Below are 21060 nucleotides of genomic sequence, written 5' to 3'. Positions count from 1 at the left end.
CGCCTCTCGGAAGGAGAGGGATCACATTGTTAATGGGGGTTTCTGCTTGCTTTGGCCCCTTACAATGGCCTCTTCAATATGAAGTCAGCCTCGATCACTTCTATTTCGATGTGGATGGAAGTCTTTGGTCTTCTGCTAGCATTGGTTATAAAGGCGGCTTTAATGGTTGGCTCCACTTTAGGGTTTGTGCTATAGCTTGCAGAAGCACGAGATCTGGCAGGGTACTTGTAAGTATTTGGTTGCATCAGTGAGATAGGCATATCCCCCTTTAAGTTTGAATTCTTTTCGAGAGTCTCGGTGGTGCTCCATTGTAAATACGAGAAGCTTGTCAGTTTTTTCCTGGTTTGTGGCCTTTTGGAGCGCCCATCTTCTGGCTGCACTAGTCCTCCCTTCCAAAAAGTGAATGGGGAATTGTGTTCTGCTTCTTCTGGTATGTGTCCCAACCCTAACCCTAATTCTAGGATGCAGGGAAGTAGTTGATAGCTGCAGCGGCAAATGATGCCGATCCTTAACCTCTTTTTTGGTGTTTTGCTTGCTCTCTCGGTGTTTCTACCGTTGCACTGGAAGCTCAGGTAACATACTTTTGTGTTCTAACTCTTGCTGCTACTCATAGTGATAATCGTCAATGCATGACTGTGTGCGATCCTACTCCGATCACGAGTGTTAACCCGACTCCGGCACCCTTGATCACCTATGCCAAGAAATTGAAATAGCTAGTTCCCTTCTCACCTGTTCAACTAGATTTTGAACCTTCCTTGGCTTTAGCTTCAAAGACCGGGGCTATAGCAGTTTCTCCTGCAAAGAAATGGAAATTTGGTCGACCAATTCGCAGCAAGAGCAAGGTCCAAAATGATAAGCTGCAACCTAAAAAGATGAAACTTCTGAAGGAGTCCAATTTTCCCAAAAAGCAAAGGAAGAAGCTGTTGATAAAGAGCAGGTTGTGGATCAAGTTGAGTTTGTAGTTGCAGTTGATATTCCTGGGGAAACCCCCTCTGTGTATGGTAGTCCTAGGTTTAAGAATAAATTGGGGTTGGAGTTTGAATTGCTCGGTGCCAACCTTGGTATTGTCAAGTTATTGATTTTAGAGCTTTCTATCTAGGGTAGCTTTAGGGTTACCTAAACAATGATACAATTCTGTTGTGTGCTCCAAGAGTGGTCATTATGTATTATTACCCAATTTTACGTTTAATAGATTGACACCCAATTTTCTTAAAAAGAAAAAAAAAATCTAGTTATATGACTCATTTTGACTACGACTTTTGTTAGAGATTTGACACCTGTGGATAAAAAAAAAACTTAAAGACAAGAGAAGTGAAACTCCACAGTCTTCATTTTATAAATCCACACTCATTATTTTCATTTTTGGTTGTAATTCTTAGAAAGATACAAAATTTAAGTTATTAAAAATGGAAATAGGAAATGTGGATTGTAAAATAGGAGAGCCCCTTTAATGAGGATCACTAAAATGAGGACTAGTTGAGGATTTTCTAATCAAATGTTTGGGAGACCCACTTTTCGATTATATTACGGCAAATCAACCATTAGATGTTTATGTATGCATGAGTAGATCACTTTTGAAAATTTTCTTCCAAATTGCTAATCGTTAAGGTATCGAACTACATCAAATCTATGGACGAACCATATCTGTCAAACATGAATCGTTCATGTTCATAACTGATAAATCAAAATTATGAATATTTTAACGGTTTTCAATTTGGTTGAAAATTTGCATAATGATAACGACACATAAATATCTAAACATCTAACGGTTGATTTGCAAAAATGTGATCGAAAAGTGAGTCTAACACAGAAGTCCTCAACTAGTCCTCATTTTAGTGGTCTTTATTAGAAGGGCTCCCCGTAAAATAGGTAGTGTAGTTTCACTTTCCAAAAACAACGGCCCAATAGTAAATCTTGGGAGTTAGAAAGTTATGCTTCCAAACTGAAGCATGAGTCTAAAAACGACACTTGGCACCAACGATGGCTGCCGTCCCTCACCTCGTCTTCTCTTCCTCCCTCAGTCACTCTACTACTATCTCAGATAGACTATCTACTTTACAAATTAACAAAAACGCATGGCCAGCATGAGGAGGATGAAGCTGGGTTCACAAGACCTTGAGCGAGGTCTCAGCTCAAGGACTGGGCTGCATGGGCATGTCAGCCTTCTATGTGTTGAGAATCGGTCAATATGTGAAGTCGAAAAACCACAAATAAGCACAGCACACCAAGATAAACAACCACAAAGATACGAGCACAAGAACACAGATTTAACGTGGTTCAGCAAAACCTTTGCCTACGTCCACCGGGCAGAAAAACGATCTTCCACTATGTTTATAATGGGTACAACCAGAAAGAATAAGAAAACAAGGACTCTCTCTTCTCTTCCTATCTCTCTCTTCTTTGCCCTCTCTCACTCTCTAACTCCGAGAATGGAATACACTTTGCTCTTTGTCTTTGTGATGCAAAACTAAGAGCAGAACCCCTCCTTATATAGCCCTAAGGATATCAGCTTTGTTCACCGATTAGGAAACCTATTCCTATTGGTGGTAGGCAATTATGCCTTCTCCTTCTCTGTAATCAACAAGGATTACAGGTAATCCTACATCAATAAGGATTTTCATTCGTCATTGGAACTCCATGTTAAACAGCGACAAGCGTGGCCCGTGGCCCACCATTGTACCGATACTGTCCCAACTTAACCACCCTTTAGGTGTTGGGTTTTAATCACAAAAGGCCTCGGTACAATTGGGTGAGATCCACCCACTTATAAGTTATATTTTATTTGTCACTTTTCCAATGTGGGATCTTTCCTCTCCAACACGCCCCCTCACGTGCAACCTAACTCTAGGTCTGCACGTGAAATTAATTAACAATCCAATTCCCACATTGGGGATTGGGACACAAGTCTCAATATGAGACTCGGCCAATATAACAATCCAAGACCCACATCGGATACTTGGTAACAATCCAATCGGAATTTTCCGATGGCAATATAAGGAACCCAAATTCGGGCCCATGACAATTGGAGACGCAATTGAAGAGAGACCTGCTCTGATACCATGTTAAACAGCGACAAGCGTGCCCCGTGGCCCACCATTGTACCGATACTGTCCCAACTTAACCACCCTTTAGGTGTTGGGTTTTAATCACAAAAGGCCTCGGTACAATTGGGTGAGATCCACCCACTTATAAGTTATATTTTATTTGTCACTTTTCCAATGTAGGAATGCAAAACCTACTGGGTAAATAATTCTCATACTCTAAGACAATTGTCTTAGGAAATACTCATGGGCTGGAAACCCAACACTATGGCCCCCCGAAGCCAGAAGCCGACATGATCAAGCTCATCCACCATGCTGTCGACTCCGGTGTCACCTTTCTTGACACCTCCGACATCTACGGTCCCTACACCAACGAAATACTCCTCGGCAAGCTATGTCCTTCACTCTTGTAATTGATCACTATTTATATGAGATCGTTTGGAATTCATTGAATTCATGGAGCAGGCTTTGAGTGGAGGGATGAGAGACCAGGTTGAATTGGCCACCAAATTCGGTGCCAGGTTTGCGGATAACAAAATGGAGATTCGAGGCGAGCCGGCATATGTGAGATCTGCTTGTGAAGGAAGCTTGAAACGACTTGGTGTATTCTATTGATCTCTATTATTAGCATAGGATTGACACCCGTGTCCCCATTGAAGTCACGGTTTGATTTCTTCTGTTTCCTCTTCAATTTGATTTCGCAGCATGCAGTCATTTTAATTCACAGATGTATTAGTTCTTCAATATCCTCTAGTTTGTGGTTTTGCTAATGGAACTGAGGGCTTGACCACTACTAGATACTGTTTTTTTGGCCTCAACTGCTTCGTATTGAATTGATCAAGTTTGAAGAGATTGTCATTTTTTTGATCGACGCGTGCCCCCTTTGTGTGGTATAAGGAGGGAAGGGATCCCCAGGTCTGGGGTACGTGGTTGTGTTTCTTCCTTATGTATGATTTACGCTCTATTTATATGGGGAAAATTTGCATTATGGCGCCAGTAGGAGAATGGTGATTAATGCGATTAACTCTTTTAGTTGGGATAACGACTGAACTGCTAATAATTTTCAATACTGAATTTTGAATCAAATGTGCACTGTTTTTGAGCTTCCATTTGCTATATATGTTGGTGCTATCTTGGGCATATATCTAGTTTGCTTATGTTATGTTATTCATATGTCTAGTTGCTTGTGTTATCATCCCCATATGTATATGACTTATGTTATGCCCATGTGTAAGGGAAATTTACATTATGACACGACACCTATGAATAGAAGTACATGTTGATTAGAGTGATTGCATCCTTTAGTTGGGATGATACTACAGGTCTACAGTACAGTCCAGAACTTTATAATCTTGCATGAATCTAAATTAATGGAAAAGATTTTGTGAACTACCATTTGCTAATTAAGCACAAAAGCTACTACATAATGTTCTGTATTATCTTGTAGCTTCTGCATCTTTCCCTACTAACTAATGATCTTTTGTTACTGTGATGCGTAAGTCAGTTATTTTGAGCAAGCTCTCATTTTCTTAAATTCCATTGTTTTGTCTTTTACAAGGTGGGGGAGCTCAAGAAGCTAATTGAAGAGGGTGAAATAAAGTATATTGGTTTGTTTGAGGCATCAACTTCGGCAATAAGAAGAGCCCATGCTGTTCATTCAATAACTGCTGTGCAGCTGGAGTGGTCCTTTTGGTCAAGAGATGTAGAAGAAGAAATAATCCCTACTTGTCGGTAATTCTTGACGGAGCTACCCTAGATTATTATAGAGTTAGCATTTTATTGATATTATTATCCAAAATTTCTCAGGGAACTAGGCATTGGCATTGTTGCATACAGTCCTCTGGGAAGAGGATTCTTATCATCAGGGGCAAAATTCATCGAAAGTCTTCCCAATGATCGATGATTCTTGAAAGGTTGATTACACAAATATTAATTGTGATGTGCATGTGCATTAGATAATAAACTTATGTAGCCAGGGGCGGAGCCAGAAACATAGGGTTACTGGGGCACAAAAATAAAATAATAATATCAAAATATAAAAAAATCTTGAAAAATAACAAGAAATTTGTGATTGAGTTGAGAGTCGATACATGTTGCAACTATGCTTTTCTATTTTAAGAGATTTTCTAAATCATCACTAAAAAGTAACACCGAGTGACAAAGCTAGAACTTCATCCTAGGTAAGGACCTTTAGAAATTGAGAAGAAAAAATTTAGAACTCAAATTATATATAAGAATTTTTAATGAAAATTCCGATTAAAAAAATTTGATAGAAATATTATAATCTAGTAGTAAGATTAATTTAAGATAAGAATATTGTTAAAATTATGTCTAGCAAACCACATGAAAAAAATAGTAATAGAAAAAACTAGTAATAGTAATAATAATTAGTGCTGCAAGCTAGAATTAAACCTTGGAAAAAATCTAAATAAAAAATTCTGCGGTTAGCCTGATTCGAACCCAAGACCTGTAATGTAGCAATAGCATGGCAGACCATTGCACTATCCCAACCATATGTGCTACTTGGTCACTTAATTATATACATCTATCCGAAAGTTTACTGGGGCACAGGACCCAGTGTGCCCCAATGTGGCTCCGCCACTGTATGTAGCTGATCCCATGTCTCCTTCTATCTCCTTGAAAGTTCTTAAATCTTAAGTTTAGGGAATGATGAAGCTTCTGAAGGAGTCCAAGTTTCCCAAAAAGTAGAGGAAGAAGCTATTGATAAAGAGTAGGTTGTGGATCAGGTTGAGTTTGTAGCTGCAGTTAATATTCCTGGGGAAGCCTCCTCTGTGTATGCATGGTGGTCCAAGGTTAAGAAAAAATTGGGGTTGGAGTTTGAATTGCTCGGTGCCAACCTTCGTAGTGTCAGGTTACTGATTTCAGAGCTTTCTATCTATGGTAGCTCTAGGGTTACCTAAACAATGATAAAATTCTGTCGTGCCCTCCAAGAGTGGTCATTATATATTGTTACCCACTTTTACATTTAATAGATTAAAACCCAATTCCATTAAAAAGAAAAAAAAAATACAGTTACATGACTCATTTTAACTATCAGACGAGATAATGCTGATTTTCTGTCGTCTGAGTTTTCGAGACGACGGATAAATTATATGTGTGGTCTGAATGCACAGAAAAACCATACTTTGAACTTTTTGAAAATATGGTCAGATTTAGGCAACAATTATATGTTGTTGTAAAAGACAGAGATTTTCTACATTGAACCCTAGCAAAAATTTTAGAATTCCCCCTAAGAAATTTAGGTCTTTCCCTCTCAAGTGCCGAAACTCTGTAGCTGACTAGTTAATGGGGTGATATTTAGACGACACAATTGTATTATCTGAATATGGTGAGTTTGACTTTAATTGTTTCAAGTCTCTTTGGACATGAATAGCTGTCAGATTAGTGATGAATAGCTTATCCAACGATGAGAGAAAACTTTCTTCAATATACCCCTTTTAGAGTTCAAACCTAATTTAGATCTGGAGGTTTCTCCCTTTATCTCTCTTTCTCCGTCTCCTCTATTTTTTTCTCCCCTCCTTCTAATTTTGGATCTCTCTCCTCTCTAGTGTTTTCAATCTTCTGGGTGACTATTGCAGTAAGGAAAAGATCGCCTCCCATCACTTGTCATCCGTTTTCAGTCTCAGCACTACAAAGAACATGAAGCCGCCATTGACGTGCTTCCAAGATCTGCGTCGAGGTCCAAGGAGGGATTCTCGAGAAGAACGACCCTCCGTTTGAAGCCTTCATTTTTGTTTCTTTACTCTCTGGATCTAACCCGTAACCCCTTAATCTCTAGGCCTCGAACAATCGTTAGTTGAGGTTAGAAGTTGCTTGGATCTTGGTCAGATTAAAAACCCAAGCTTGAACCCTTCAGTCTTTCTCTTCGTCAAACCCTATAATTTCAATTCCCAGATGCCAAGTTCTCTCCCAGTCTAGTACCTATCAAATCTATGCTTTTATCTTCTCCAGGCCTCCACCAAGGTAGTTCCTATTCCAACTTTTCCTTGTTCTAATTGTTGTTGTTTCTTAATTTGATCTATTTTTATTTGGGTTTTTTTGGTGCAAAATGGACCCAGATAGCTTTGGAATCCTATACATTTGGATCGTACAAAATCGACAGCAGGGAAGTGTTTTAATTTGGCTTTCTTTTGACACTGGCCTAATAGTTCCAATACTTAAGCCCATACTGTGTATTTAAGTTTTATTTTTAACAAGTTGTTCATAGCTAGGGAGGGATATGGGTAGATGTGCTTTGTTGGCTGTCCTTTGGGTGATTTGGAGAAATAGGAACAAACGAATTTTTGAGTAAACAAGTTGTGAGGATGTAGAATACTTATGGAAAATTTATGATATAAACATCCATCTTATATATACACACACACACACACACACACACACACACACGGAGCCGTTCCAAAAAGGACGTCCTCAACCCAACCCAGAAAAAGTGCGGACATCCGGGATTTCTCCACGATCAAGCTCCGACGGCGGCTCGCCTCTTGCCAGACGGAGGCCAAGGGCATCCTAGACCAGTTTGCAGTGAAGACGAAGGCCAAGAGATCGAGGTCGAAGGTCTGGGCAGTGTGGTCGACTGCAAAATGGTAGTCCGATCAAGGTCGACTGGAAAGTGGTAGCCGGCGAGTCCACCCAACTCTAAACTGGTTCGGGATGTCCAGAGGGTTCGTCCGGCAACCACAGCGCAGCCATCGCCGCCTTCTCTACGCCGGAGGAGGGACGTCCTCTTCAGAACTGGCCTATATATATATATATATATATATATATATATATATGAGGGCCCTTCCACTAAAGGGAGCCCTTTTTTGGTCTTTTATAGGGATAGAACATTATATGGTCTTTTATACATTATATATATATATATATATATATATATATATATATATATATATGTGAGGGCCCTTCCACTAAAGGGATCCCTTTTTTGGTCTTTTATAGGGATAGAACATTAGACTAACTTTTCGATAACATTTTGGCATCTCAACCGTTCAGTTTTTAGGTCCTAATGTGTAGATCACTTCTGCAAATTTTCAGCCAAATCGGTGATCGTTAAGGTATCAAACTAGAATAAATCAATGAACGAACCAAATCTGTCAAACTTGAACCGTTCATACTTATAATCTTAAGTCGCCGTTTTAAATGCCTTAACGATAATCAATTTGGCTGAAAATTTGCAGAAATGATTTGCACATTTGGACCTAAAATCTGAACGGTTAAGATGTTAAAATATGAACGAAAAGTTGGTCTTAGGCCTCATCAAAAAGCCCGCGGATCAAGTGGGCCGATGGAGGCCCGCCTGCCCGGAGGGCCAAAAGCCCGCCTTGGTGGGCCGATGGAGGCCCGCCAAAAAGCCCATAAAAACCCGGCCCGCCAAAAGCCCGGCCCATAAAAGCCCGTAAACTATTTTATATATATATATATGTGTGTGTGTGTGTGTTTATAAATATATATATATATATATATATATATATATATATATATTTATTCTCAGGTGCGGACGTCCGTACCGAATTTTCGGTACGGATTTCCTGTTTTCGACCACTTTCCGGCCACATTTTTACATCTTAACCGTTCAGTTTTTAGGCCCTAGTGTATAGATCACCTCTACAAAATTTCAGCCAATTTGGTGATCGTTAAGGCATCCAAAACTGCATTTTACACGAACGGACCGAATCTGTCGAACCGGAACCGTTCGTATTTATAATGGTAAATTGCAGTTTTGGATGCCTTAACGATCACCAAATTGGCTGAAATTTTGCAGAGGTGATCTATACACTAGGACCTAAAAACTGAACGGTTAAGATGTAAAAATGTGGCCGGAAAGTGGTCGAAAAGAGGAAATCCGTACCGTCCGCTCGGTACGGACGTCCGCACCTGAGACGGACTGTATATATATGTGTGTGTGTGTGTGTGTGTGTGTGTGTGTGTTTATATATATATATGTGTGTGTGTGTGTGTGTGGAAGTTCTCATACTTCTATATAGAATATGTGCATATATATTCTAAAAAACAAGTGACAACGGTTGACCAATTCGATCGGATTCTAAAATATGGTGAAATTAGCTAATTTTTTTACCACACTCGTAATTTATTGTAATAATCACATCCAACGGTTGGTTTTTTCATTTTATTTGAATTTATAGAGGTTGCTCTTTGGAGTGTATGATATATAAATATAGGTTTATAAGAGTAACTAAGTTTGACCTAGTTGATCGAATTCGAAACGAGAACTAAATTGACTGGATTTTTTACAACCACTATAAAACATTACAATCTCTCCATCGAGCGGTTGGTTTCTCCAAATTTATCTTCCACTCTATGGTTGCTTTATAATGCACCTCAACAATTTAAATGCAATGTATAAGTCATACAACTTTAGGAGGCAAATTGGTATAGGCCAACGTATTTGTAATTAAAATTGAAATTTTTATGTTATGTCCACACACATCCATTGACTGAATATTTACATACGTGATGTGAAAAAATAAGCACGTTTCGCGGTCGTTATGTCATCGGTCAACCAAGAAGACATACAAGTGACAACGGTTGACCAATTCGATCGGATTCGAAAATATGGTGAAATTGGCTAAATTTTTTACCACACTCATAATTTATTGTAATAATCACATCCACCGGTCGGTTTTTTCATTTTATTTGAATTTATAGAGGTTGCTCTTTGGAGTGTATGATATATAAATATAGGTTTATAAGAGTAACTAAATTTGACCTAGTTGATCGAATTCGAAACGAGAATCAAATTAGCTGAATTTTTTACAATCACCATAAAACATTACAATCTCTCAATCGAGCGGTTGATTTTTCTAAATTCATTTTCCACTTCATGGTTGCTTTAGAATGAACCCCAACAATTTACATGCAATATACAAGTCATACAACTTTTGGAGGCAAATTGATATAGGCAAACTTCTTTGTAATTAAAATTGAAATTTTTATCTTATGTCTACGCACATCCATGGATGTAATATTTACAGACGTGATGTGAAAAAATAGGCACGTTTCGCGGTCGTCATGCCATCACCAAGAAAACATATAAGTGACGACGGTTGACTAATTCGATCGGATTCGAAAATATGGTGAAATTGGCTAAATTTTTTACCACGCTCATAATTTATTATAATAATCTCATCCAACGGTCGGTTTTCCCATTTTATTTAAGTTGATAGAGGTTGCTCTTTGGAGTGTATGATATATAAATATAAGTTTATAAAAAATATTATCTTTAAAGATTTATTTGTAAATAAAGCCCGGCCCGGCCCGCTACTATTTAAAAATGGAGTAAGGCCCGGCCCAAGCCCGCTACGAATGGGCCCGTTGATGAGACCTAGTTGGTCTAATGCCCTATCCCTAGAAAAGACCAAAAAAAGGGATCCCTCACTAGAAGGGCCCTGTATATATATATATATAATTATTCTCAGGTGCGAACGTCCGTACCGAATTTTCGGTACGGATTTCCTGTTTTCGACCACTTTCCGGCCACATTTTTACATCTTAACCGTTCAGTTTTTAGGTCCTAGTGTATAGATCACCTCTGCAAAATTTCAGCCAATTTGGTGATCGTTAAGGCATCCAAAACTGACGTCCGCACCTGAGACGGACTGTATATATATATATATATATATATATATATATATATATATATCCTATCCAGAACGAGGCTTCGCTTTGAAATTAACGTGCGAGGTTGGAATTTAGGATCAATTTTCAGTCTCATATCCACATCTTGACTGCTCAGTTTTTAGGTACTAATGTATAGATCATCTCTGCAAATTTTCAGCCAATTTGATGATATTTAAGGTATCTAACTCACGTAAACCAATGGACGAACTGAATCTGTCCACCCTGAACCGTACTAGCTTTAAGGCAGTTATCTATATTTTAACGACCATCAATTTGGCTGAAATTTTGCAGAGATGATCTATACATTAGTACCTAAAAACTGAACGGTTGAGATGTAGATATGAGACCGAAAAGTGAACCTAAACTCCAACCTCACACATTAATTTCAGAACGAGACCTCACTTTGGATAGGATCTGTATATGGGGCTTCGTTGCAGCAACCAAATCCTTGGAAGGAGAGCAAGACTACCAATATGGTTTCTCGGGTGCACCTTAGAATTTCCAGCAATCATAAATCAATGCTAGTTTCATATCAATGTAAAAGACCAAGGAAAGTACATAATCAATTAGCAATAGCTCCTACTAGTTTCATAGGAATCACTAATTCTTCAAGATTATACTGATTGATCAGCAAGAAGTAATAGTCAAAGATAGCAAACACTGGTCACTTTGGAAAAGCTGCAACCCAACATAATTTCACTCGTATTCATTTAGTGAATAGAGTTTTTATTATTTCGGGTTCGACCCATTCAAGACAGAATGTGTCTCTTAATTACAATCTCTTGTTACAGGGAAACACCCTTTGATTCCATTTATGAGGAAACCAATTGATGGGATGTGTGTTTGTTTGTTTTTGCGGCTGCACCCGGATATTTGAATGGGTTGCCTACGTACCCTTGGAGAGGGATCAAGCCACTCGTAGTTCAAGAGTTCCAATGAGTGAATGACTCATTGGAGGGCTTTGATTTTGGAATGAGAGTAGTGTTTGGGACGAATTTGGTTTAAGCGGACCAGGGATTCGATTTTTGTGTTTAGGACGCGGTTGCATCTAGATAGATTTGGTTGTAGATTGCCTACATACCCTTTGCGGGATCAAACCATATGTAGTTCCGGCATTTGAGATTTAAATGGGTAGATGACCCATTTATTTTGGATTTGTGTTTGGGAGATTTGAAAGGTTTAGAGCCTTTGAATTTTGTGTGATTTGGGAATGATTTGATTTTCTGGTGCTGAGAGAATTTGACTGGAGTCAGTGATTCATTTGGGACTGGCTGAATTTGACTGGTGGAGTCAGGGATTCTGTTTGGAGTTGCGGTTGCATCTAGTGGGTCGCTAGACTGCCTACATACCCTGTGAAGGGATCAAACCACTGTAGTTCAATGTATTTGGCTTTTCGGTTTTGTACCGACCTTGGGTTTGACGGATGTGTATAGACTTTTTGAGTGAGCACCCAATTTGGGAGAGTGTTCGCCAATTTTGATTTGGACACTCATCATGCTGAGCTGTGCAGTGAACTTTGTGTTACTTCGCGGGAACCATGGTGATCTGCTTTAAGTGAGTAATTGCTTTGAACACCCATCGAGACGAGCTTTGAGATTGGAGTCGAAGATTTGATGTGGACCTTTGTAGAGTGGGCTTGCTTCCATTTTTTTTGTAGGAGGCCCAACCGTGTTTGAGAATTGTCTGGCAAACTATTAAATTAATAGATATATTTATTTGATCAATAATCCATTAATTTAGTAGTTCACGTTTTGGTGTTAATTGCCCAGCAAACTTTCAAAGCATGTACTTTTGGCCTTAGACTTGTTGTCTTGCTCAAAGACCAACACGGTAGATATCAAGTGGCATATTTAATATGAGATTCATACTTGAAAGTAGTGGAGTTTGTCTCTAATCTGCGTGTACATACATGTACATTTGCAAGCATAATTAGCTCTAATGGGCTACGCTCATTCTACCGCCAAAGGTATTAATTCCAACCAAAGGAATGACATGCAGACACACCGCCAGGCGGGCTACAGTCCCAACGTCGGACCACCTCCAGATCGCCGCCGACGCGCCGCCACGCGCCGCGCCAAGATGGCATCAGAAGCTTCTGAAACTGGGAACTGAGGCACATCAGTCCCACACCGAAAACAAAGAGAAGATCAACCTCTTCCTCACCTATAAAAGGTCCTCTCCTCTCTCCTCATTAATTACGCATTCAATACTTACCTACTGTTACTTTGTCAACATAAATACATTGACTAACTTAGGCATCGGAGAGTTGAAGACCGCCCAACTCGGTCTCCCTCTGACGCCCTTTGTATTTTACTTGACAGGTAGCGGAGGCTTTGAGAGCATCACAAGTATCGATCCGCCCACCGGATCAGCGTTAACAAAGGTTCAGCTACCGCCGAACTTTTAGACATTAACACTGCGTGCTCCCTTCTTCAACTTGTTTTCACTAAAGAATTCTTTCTTGGTGGAGCGGTGGGCTTTGGTCTTCAATTTGCTTCTTCCGTTCTTTGATCACCAATTGTCTCTTGGATAAATGGACGCTTGTCCCATGATTTAGGTGGTGGGAGAAAAGCTTGTGCACGTCCAATTTTGCATGTTACAATCTTGTTTGGCAACGAACTGAGCATTAGCGACAGTCATGAATTTTGGCGTGGCTGAGACTTTGTTATTTGTCTCTGTAATTTGCAGAACAAGTGATCAATATCTCCTTCAATGTGGCAAAAGTGGAGCTGTGGCCTATGGGGCTTCGGTATTAAGAGAGAAATCACCATATAGCCATGTAGTATGCAGCTTCGTCTGCCTCTTTTCACGACGATAATGCAAAAGTTGTTTTTTCATTTGCAAGCCTCAGAATCATTGGTAGAAGAGATGATTTTGTTGCCAAAGTTTGTTGCCATGAATATCGATGACACAAGAGCTACAGTTCAAAGCTTGCTGCCTCTGGTCGTTGTCATTGCCTGTGTGGTTTTCATACCCTGATGCAGCGGTCCTTTGTCGGAAGAGCACAGTCATTTGTTGACGCAGCAGTCTTTCACCAGGAGGAGAGTACCATCATGGTCACTTTGCTTTCGCCACCTATACGCAGGACGCACCGCCATATAGGCATCGAGAAGCAAAGTGAGACAAGAATGGCGTTGTGGTTTTGATTTGTGCCAGAGAGACTATTGTGGGCAGCAGCTCATTTGTTGACGCAGCAGTCTTTCACCAGGAGGAGAGTACCATCATGGTCACTTTGCTTTCGCCACCTATACGCAGGACGCACCGCCATATAAGCATCGAGAAGCAAAGTGAGACAAGAATGGCGTTGTGGTTTTGATTTGTGCCAGAGAGACTATTGTGGGCAGCAGCTCAACTTCTCCGTGATTGCTGATGTGGTAATCGCCTTGGTCACCAGCAAGAGATTATGAAGATGGAAGCAACATAGACACTCCAGAGAGATTTTTTGGCCATGCTTCATGGATCTTAGCACTTGACAATGTCTGCACCATGAAAGGAAAAGTTCAGTCAGGTGATAATCATTGTATACCTGTGACTTATGGAGCTTCTTCTACTGAAGCGTGGTTCTCAGTCTGTGGCTTCTCTTGGAAAGCTTTAAGGATGGAATGCTGTAGAACTCCGGTCTCGTGCGAACTCTCTTTTTCTGCTCTCCTCTCTCTTGAGTGCCTCCTCGTTTGTTGCTTCCGTTCTCTAGCCTTTTTTTTTCCTCCCCCTTTTGTTGTAGAGAGTGTGCCTTTTTATAGGCGACAATGGATCAGCTTGAGATAGGACAGTTATCAATTCAAATTCCAATTGCAGTTATCACATTTGTCAATTTGAATTTGAAATGAATATAACCAATTCACGTTGAAACTTCTGGTGGCTGTTGTTTGTGAATTTCAAACCTCATTTATCTTGACCTGGTCTTCCATTTGTAGGAGGTGAAGATTATCTTGTTTTGAAATTTGAATGTTCACGTGAAGCAAGAAGTAGAGCTGATCATCTTATGGATAAGTCAACATCTTTTGAAACATTTGAATGACTTGATCAACTTGGAATTACATGGTCAGTAAGAAGGATTTTATCCAAGCTTGGGGTCTTATTTTTTAACCAACGCAGCAATATCCTCTCTTTTTTTTCACAAGTCTTGTACCTCCGTGGATGAAGGTCATGCCTTCTAGATGAAATATCTTGCAAGGGACTAAAAAAAACAGTTTGAATTTTTATGCTTCAACACTCTTTAAAATGAGTTTCACCAATTGTGGTCAAAAGCTGGTTCCACTCCAATGTCAAAAGACCAAGAAATAGGAATGATGGAGTAGCAAGAAACATATGTTATTTCGTTCAAGTCACCGACCAATCAATATATATTGTAATCTGAGAGAGAATGATACTCTAACAAGAAAAATCATATCAGAATCTCATAAGAATTCGTAGAGAAAACATCTCATATCAATCACACCCAATACATACTAGATTAGAATTAATCTAAGCTATAAAGAAAGTTTTGTTTTCCTTACCTCAACCCTTCAAAATCAGCAGCCAAGAGAACCAAGCAAAAGCAAACCAAGCTCAACACCCAGCTTGTACCTTAGCAATCCAAGTCCCCTAATTGATATTCATGATACAAATCATACTTCCATTTATTTCAAAAGAGCTGAAACAAGATGACTAATTTGAGAAAGACAAGGTTGGAACGTACAGAAGCTAGCTGCATAAAGAGGAAGAAATTTTAGTTTCTTTGACAATGAAAACTCATGGTGAATTCTCTTTTCTCTTTTTGTCTTGGTAGCTAGTTGTGGATTGATTGTCAATGAATTAGAGAGTAGACTCATTGGTACCAGAAAAGAAGAGTGTAGAGAAAAGGAGAAGGAGGAGGAGGAGAATATGTGTCTGGTTGAAAGAGGAGAATATAAGGGAGAGATTGATGGATGGAGGAGATTAATCAAAGTGTCTCATTGCAATTTGGGTGGCTAGATGCTTCTAGTACTAAACTAGGTGTTCAAACAAATTTAACTCACGTTTTAAACAAAGCTAATAACCTAAACTGAAAATAATAAACTCAAATTTTTAACAATATGAGTAAAACACCAAAACATAGAGTAGGGAAAACAATTTTCCTAAATTTAATACTAGGTCATCACATATACCATGAAGAAAGAAACAGAGAGTGACCTTCTGGGGTGTAACAACAAAAAACATATAAATTAACCTTGCCTTCAAAATAGAGAGTGAGCTCACTAGTCCTCGACAACAACAACAAGAACTAGTGCCCCAGACTTCCACCTTATTAACAGCAATGATGTTGTCCCCATATATTCACAGCAAGTCTCCAATATCTGGCCAAGCTTGTAGCAGTCTAGTAGATGATCAAATCCAACAAATATATACTAATCAAAAGTAATGCAATTATGACTATATAGAAAACCCCAGCAAGATTGACCGATACTTGCTTCTAGCTCTTTAAGCACTTGCTGGCACTACAATTTGTTTGCACCGGATATTGCAACTCCAAAATCTGCAAACCTCCAAAATTCAAAGTCATCTATATGCCAAACAAATTGGAAAAAGAAACAGACCTCGAGCAAAATCAAGACCCATGAAAAATTTCTACTAATCATTTCAAGATTTTATTTCTTTTTCTCCATTTAACAACTTCCTCAGCAAAAACTCAGACCTCGAAACCAATTATTCCACACAAATCTTGCTATGAAATGTAACAATTTCAATCCTCAAATGACCTAAACAATAAAACAAACAACAATTCCTCCATAGTAGCAAAAGTAACTGATTCATAATTACCGCAATTGAACTAGTGGATAACAAATGCTTACCTGAGTGCCCCACTGGCCTTTCAAGCAAGAGCTAGAGTCAATGGTGCCATCACTGACGAACCCATCAGCTGCTCATCCAAGTTGATAGAAATGGTGATGACAAAATCCACATGGCACAGATCGGAGAAAATTCTTAACCGGAAAGGCATCATCTTCCTTTTTAGGGTTTTTTGAAGAAGCTAGAGAGAGGCAGACAAGTGCAGGGGAGGAGGAAGAAGCAGTGAAGGTTTTAAGGGTAGAAAGCGTTTTGGGTGTTTGGGTGGTTTGAGATTTCAATGTGATTCATGAAATTTCTGGAGAATTTTGGGGTTTCAGAACTACGAGAGAGAGATGACAAGAGAAAGATATATGACAGAATGAGGGACTTGATTGTTTGATGGCTTCATGATAGTCATGGCCGTCGCGGAGCTTGGCTTGCTCAAGGAAGAAAAGGCGCAGTTTGAGGTTGAAATGGAGTGATTTGGGAACTGGCCGGGGTTCTTGGGAAGGATTGAAGATGAAAAATTGGGTTTTTAGGGTTTGATGGAAGAAGGGAAAGGTTCGGGTCGAAGAAGTCTTATTTTGACTGAAGTGCGGAAGAGAGAGAATGAAAGGAAAAGAAATGATTTGAACTTCAAATATTACTTCTCAAGTCGATCCCATAACAGAAACACAACACACTGTTGTAAGAGCTAGTGTGACATAAAATCAAAATGTCAAAACATGGAGGGAAATCTGCCGCTTGCTGCATTTTGAGCCAAAATGCTGCCGCCTATGTTCCCACTTCACACAACATAAAAGTATAACTTCTGTTGTCTAATTTCTAAAGCTTGCACAAGGTTTACCTAGTGGAAGATATCCAAGCAAGCTTCCTCAAAATTTGGCATCTAGTTTTCAATCACACAACGGAAAATGTCAAGCACCGTTGTACTAAGTACCCCAAATTTCAGATTTCAAGAGGCAACCAAGACTCGAGAGTGGAGGGAAATCTGCCGCTAAATTTTTAAGACTCGGACAACGGACAATACTCAATTGTGTTGTGCAATGTAGTTCTAAGAAAAAAAGTTATAACTTTGTTGACATTCACACAACACAACATTACTAATACCGTTGTACAATAGATTTTACTTAAACACACAACAGAAGATTTCTGTTCCGTTGTGTGATTAGTGTTGTGTGATTAACTTTTTGTAGTAGTTAAAGGGTTCGTTTTTGGGCTTCTCTTTGGGCGTCGGTCTCTCAAAGTTTAAATTACTCTCTCTAGTTGTGTTCTAGTTCTTGGATGCTTGTCTTTATTTTATCCATTTGTTCTACGGGCAATGGCGGACCTAGAAAATTAGTTATGCAGGGACGAATTTAAACCGTAATGGCTAACAAAAACTGAAATCCTTGTCCACCCATTTCCAAAAAACAATTTATGCATAAATCATATGAAAATAAAGAGAAATTTCTATGATATTAGATTAAACATGCATGAAATCATCAAAATCATGACACTTGTGGGGGCAAAAGCTGCATAATACACTTTCAAATGCATAAAATTGTCCAAAACTTCTATATATATATATATATATATATATATAGTGTGTGTATATGATGATGCAGTGTGGGCGGCAGCCCCCACTAGCCCTATGCTAGGTCCGCCAGTGTCTACGGGGATGTAAAATTATTTTAACATATGGCTCTACCACTTCCAGTCTACTTTAGGAAAACAAACTTACTTTTTGTTTTTGTACTGTCTGTCGAACTATAATAGATTGTTCAATATTATGTAAAGAGTTCCACATGTAGAATTTATTCTTCCTTGTATGGTGTTTTAATCGAAAAGGGTTCCTCACTATGCTTGAATTTGGCTTTCTTTTGACACTGACCTAATAGTTCCAATACGTAAGCCCATACTGTGTATTTCTGTTGATATACATGACAACACCAGTTTTGATTTTCTTCAGCTTAGTTTCTTATGCTTCTTTTGAAACTTAAGAGTTGGTTCTTGCTCTTCTCTTTTTACTCATCGTGTTTCGTTTCAATACTAGTTCTTTATGGACAATTTGTTTTTATCTTTAAACCGTTTAATTCATTGCAACAAATTCTGAATCCCAGACAGCAGCACCTTTGGCTGGAGATTCTGCTCAAGCTTTCTTCTCACGTTCAAAGGCTTCAACAACTTTGGGAGGAAAAGCTTCTGAACAACCCCCACGAACACCAGTATCCAAAGAAGAGATTGAGGCTATTTTGGTATGTAGAACTTTTCGCCTTGTATTGCAATAATTTGTATTCGTGGTTTTATTTATCAACTTTCCTTGGATCAAATTCTTCAGCCCTAATGCTTGCCTCTTCACTGGCCACCCACTGACATGCAACTAGTAGTCTACATAGGTGAATGTAATGACATGCATCATATTAGTCTTTTTCTCTTACTAAATTACCACACTAGAATTGTTGTTAATTATAATTTTCTGGTGTTGTGAAAGTGGTGGGAAGCTTTCACCAATTCATGCCTGTAAATTCATTTCACTTTATAGGTCAGGAGGAAATTCCTTCGAACTGGTCAAGCAACGAGTATTATATGGACGAGAACTATGTTATATGATTAGTGATTCATTGGGATCTGTCGAGTCTCAAGTTACTAAAACAGGAACACTGACTAGATGTTGTTCTAGAAATAATGCAGTAGGCTATATGTGTGTGATTCATTGCAAGTTTTAATTTTTCTACCAGAAAAAAAAATTAGGAGTTAAATTACATTTGAAGGTGTATTGTAGTTCACATAGTACTCAATTACTCATATAGTCATATATGCTTCATCTATATATAATGGCTGAAAATCTGCATCATGAGTGTGAATAAAATGATAATCATTGCTTGTTCTTACAATTGTTATATAGTTGTTTGATGTACAATTTCTTCTTCTTCTTCTGATCTTTTATGTAATGTGAAATATCAATTTAATCTTTATAAGCATGCAACTAGTCCATTATTCATTATCATCAAGATTTTCAAAACGCTGATATGATAAACTTGAAATTGATTTTCCTGTACTGATTTGTTTTAACCATTTTTTGGCAGTTGGGTGGCTGCATCTGATGTTCTCTGGAGCTTGAATAATGGAGGTTTATATTCTGGACAACGTTCTCACCATTTTAAGCACTTGGTAGTGCTCCTAGTTCACTTTTCATTGTTTGAACGACAACTACTGGCTGAAATTCATAAATGTAGTCAAACAACTTAAATATGTGATATTGAATTCCATCCTTGACATATCTTTTCTCTTGTGCATGCAACTTACAGCACTAGTAGTAAATATAACTTCATTCTATGTGCATATTATCTGCAGGCTTAAGTCCATCTGGTTGCGCTAAAAGAATTTGCACACCCTTCAAGGGAGATTCCCTCTGCATTGCAGACAGTAGGACTGACCTTAAATAAGCCTTGCAACTTCCATGTTTGGTTTTGTGTTTCAAATGAGTTCTTTGATCACAGAAAAAGAACTAAAGCTTCGACAGGTAATGACTGTGAACAACTTTAGTTGATGAATGCTTGTCTGGTTAGATGGATTTAAGTATGCCTAGCATTGCTTTGCATTTACAAAATCAATTAGTTATTTACCGTTGTATGTGTTCTGCCCTTTAGGCAATGACAATTATTGGTCTTTATGACTCTACATACTGGTTCTCATGGCTCACATGGGAGGGAATTATCACACTTCTCTCATCACTTTTCATCACTCTGTTTGGATGATATATATTTCAGTTTGATATGTTCCTGAAAAACAATTTTGAGGTCATCTTCCTCATTTTCTTTCTTTTTCAACTCAATATGGTAAGTCTGTTTCTTGCAATTACTCGCTTTAATTTACACTTGTTCTTGCTGATCCCTATTCTTAAGCAAAGCCTCGTCATATTTGATTACCGTTGTTCCCTTCTCTCTAACATTGATGCCAGATTGGTTTTACCTTTATGTTATCGGAATTCATAAGCAAGTCATCTTCATCGACAACTGTGGGTTTCTCCATATTTATGACCACTTCTATGATTCGGGTGATTCCATTCATGATCAGATTGTGAAACTAGTATAGCAGTACAGCTAGCTAGTTCTTTATTAACTTGTGTCTAGAAGAAATTCATCATTCATTAAGCATTTGGACTTGTCTGCAGATCCAGATTAGTAGAGATGGATCATTTTGAACTGATGTTCACGATTAGGTTTGTGTACATGAGACAATGGTGGATTAATGGAAATTGCAATGAATGATTTTGGATGTGGATTTTATGGTTTCATACTTTCATGAATGAACAATTTTAATTTCCAGAATGCATGCATACCAATTGTAACAGGGGACTACTAATATGTGTTATCTCAAATTGCAAGCTACAACAAAATCACACCAAAATGTATGGTTGCAGTTGCACAAAAACAACACAAAAACCAATTAGAAGTCTATTGTCCTTTTTGCATTGGTACAACAGAAAATTGTAGTCTAAATGGCAAAACAACAACATAAGTTAGATGAAAATGTTGGCTAAAGCGTATAACAACAACAAAAAGTGTGGTTGGACTTAACCAAAGACAATGTA

At 38.6% G+C, this 21060-nt stretch overlaps 1 protein-coding gene and 1 pseudogene across 3 annotated transcripts; both read left to right on the top strand.

Moving 5' to 3' along the window:
• The first annotated feature begins 2075 nt into the window (after positions 1-2075).
• LOC133711474 (IN2-2 protein-like) lies at positions 2076-4944 on the top strand (annotated as a pseudogene).
• Positions 4945-18413: 13469 nt separating this feature from the next.
• LOC133712961 (uncharacterized) lies at positions 18414-20692 on the top strand. Of its 3 annotated transcripts, none has more exons than XR_009847680.1 (4): positions 18414-18721; positions 19553-19637; positions 19821-19989; positions 20117-20692. XR_009847680.1 is itself a non-coding variant. In XM_062139078.1 (3 exons), the coding sequence occupies exons 1-3, from the start codon at positions 18447-18449 to the stop codon at positions 19824-19826; spliced, it is 366 nt and encodes a 121-aa protein (XP_061995062.1). In that variant the 5' UTR covers positions 18414-18446; the 3' UTR covers positions 19827-20692. The 3 variants fall into 3 exon arrangements, 1 of the variants encoding a protein (XP_061995062.1); XR_009847681.1 differs by having other exon boundaries at positions 19821-20305; positions 20428-20692; XM_062139078.1 differs by having other exon boundaries at positions 19821-20692.
• The last annotated feature ends 368 nt before the right edge of the window (positions 20693-21060 follow it).

Source organism: Rosa rugosa, chromosome 5 (assembly GCF_958449725.1).
Source record: "Rosa rugosa chromosome 5, drRosRugo1.1, whole genome shotgun sequence".
NCBI classification, from domain to species: Eukaryota; Viridiplantae; Streptophyta; class Magnoliopsida; order Rosales; family Rosaceae; genus Rosa; species Rosa rugosa.
The sequence above is the reverse complement of the archived record's forward strand: the minus strand, read 5'-3'. Positions and strand labels throughout refer to the sequence as shown.

Bases quoted from the DNA above. Each gene is read 5' to 3' on its own strand.
- LOC133712961 (XM_062139078.1), top strand. From the start codon at position 18,447: ATGCTTCTTTTGAAACTTAAGAGTTGGTTCTTGCTCTTCTCTTTTTAC. The intron at 18,722-19,552 runs GTATGTAGAACT...ATTTTTTGGCAG, and splicing joins AAGAGATTGAGGCTATTTTG to TTGGGTGGCTGCATCTGATG.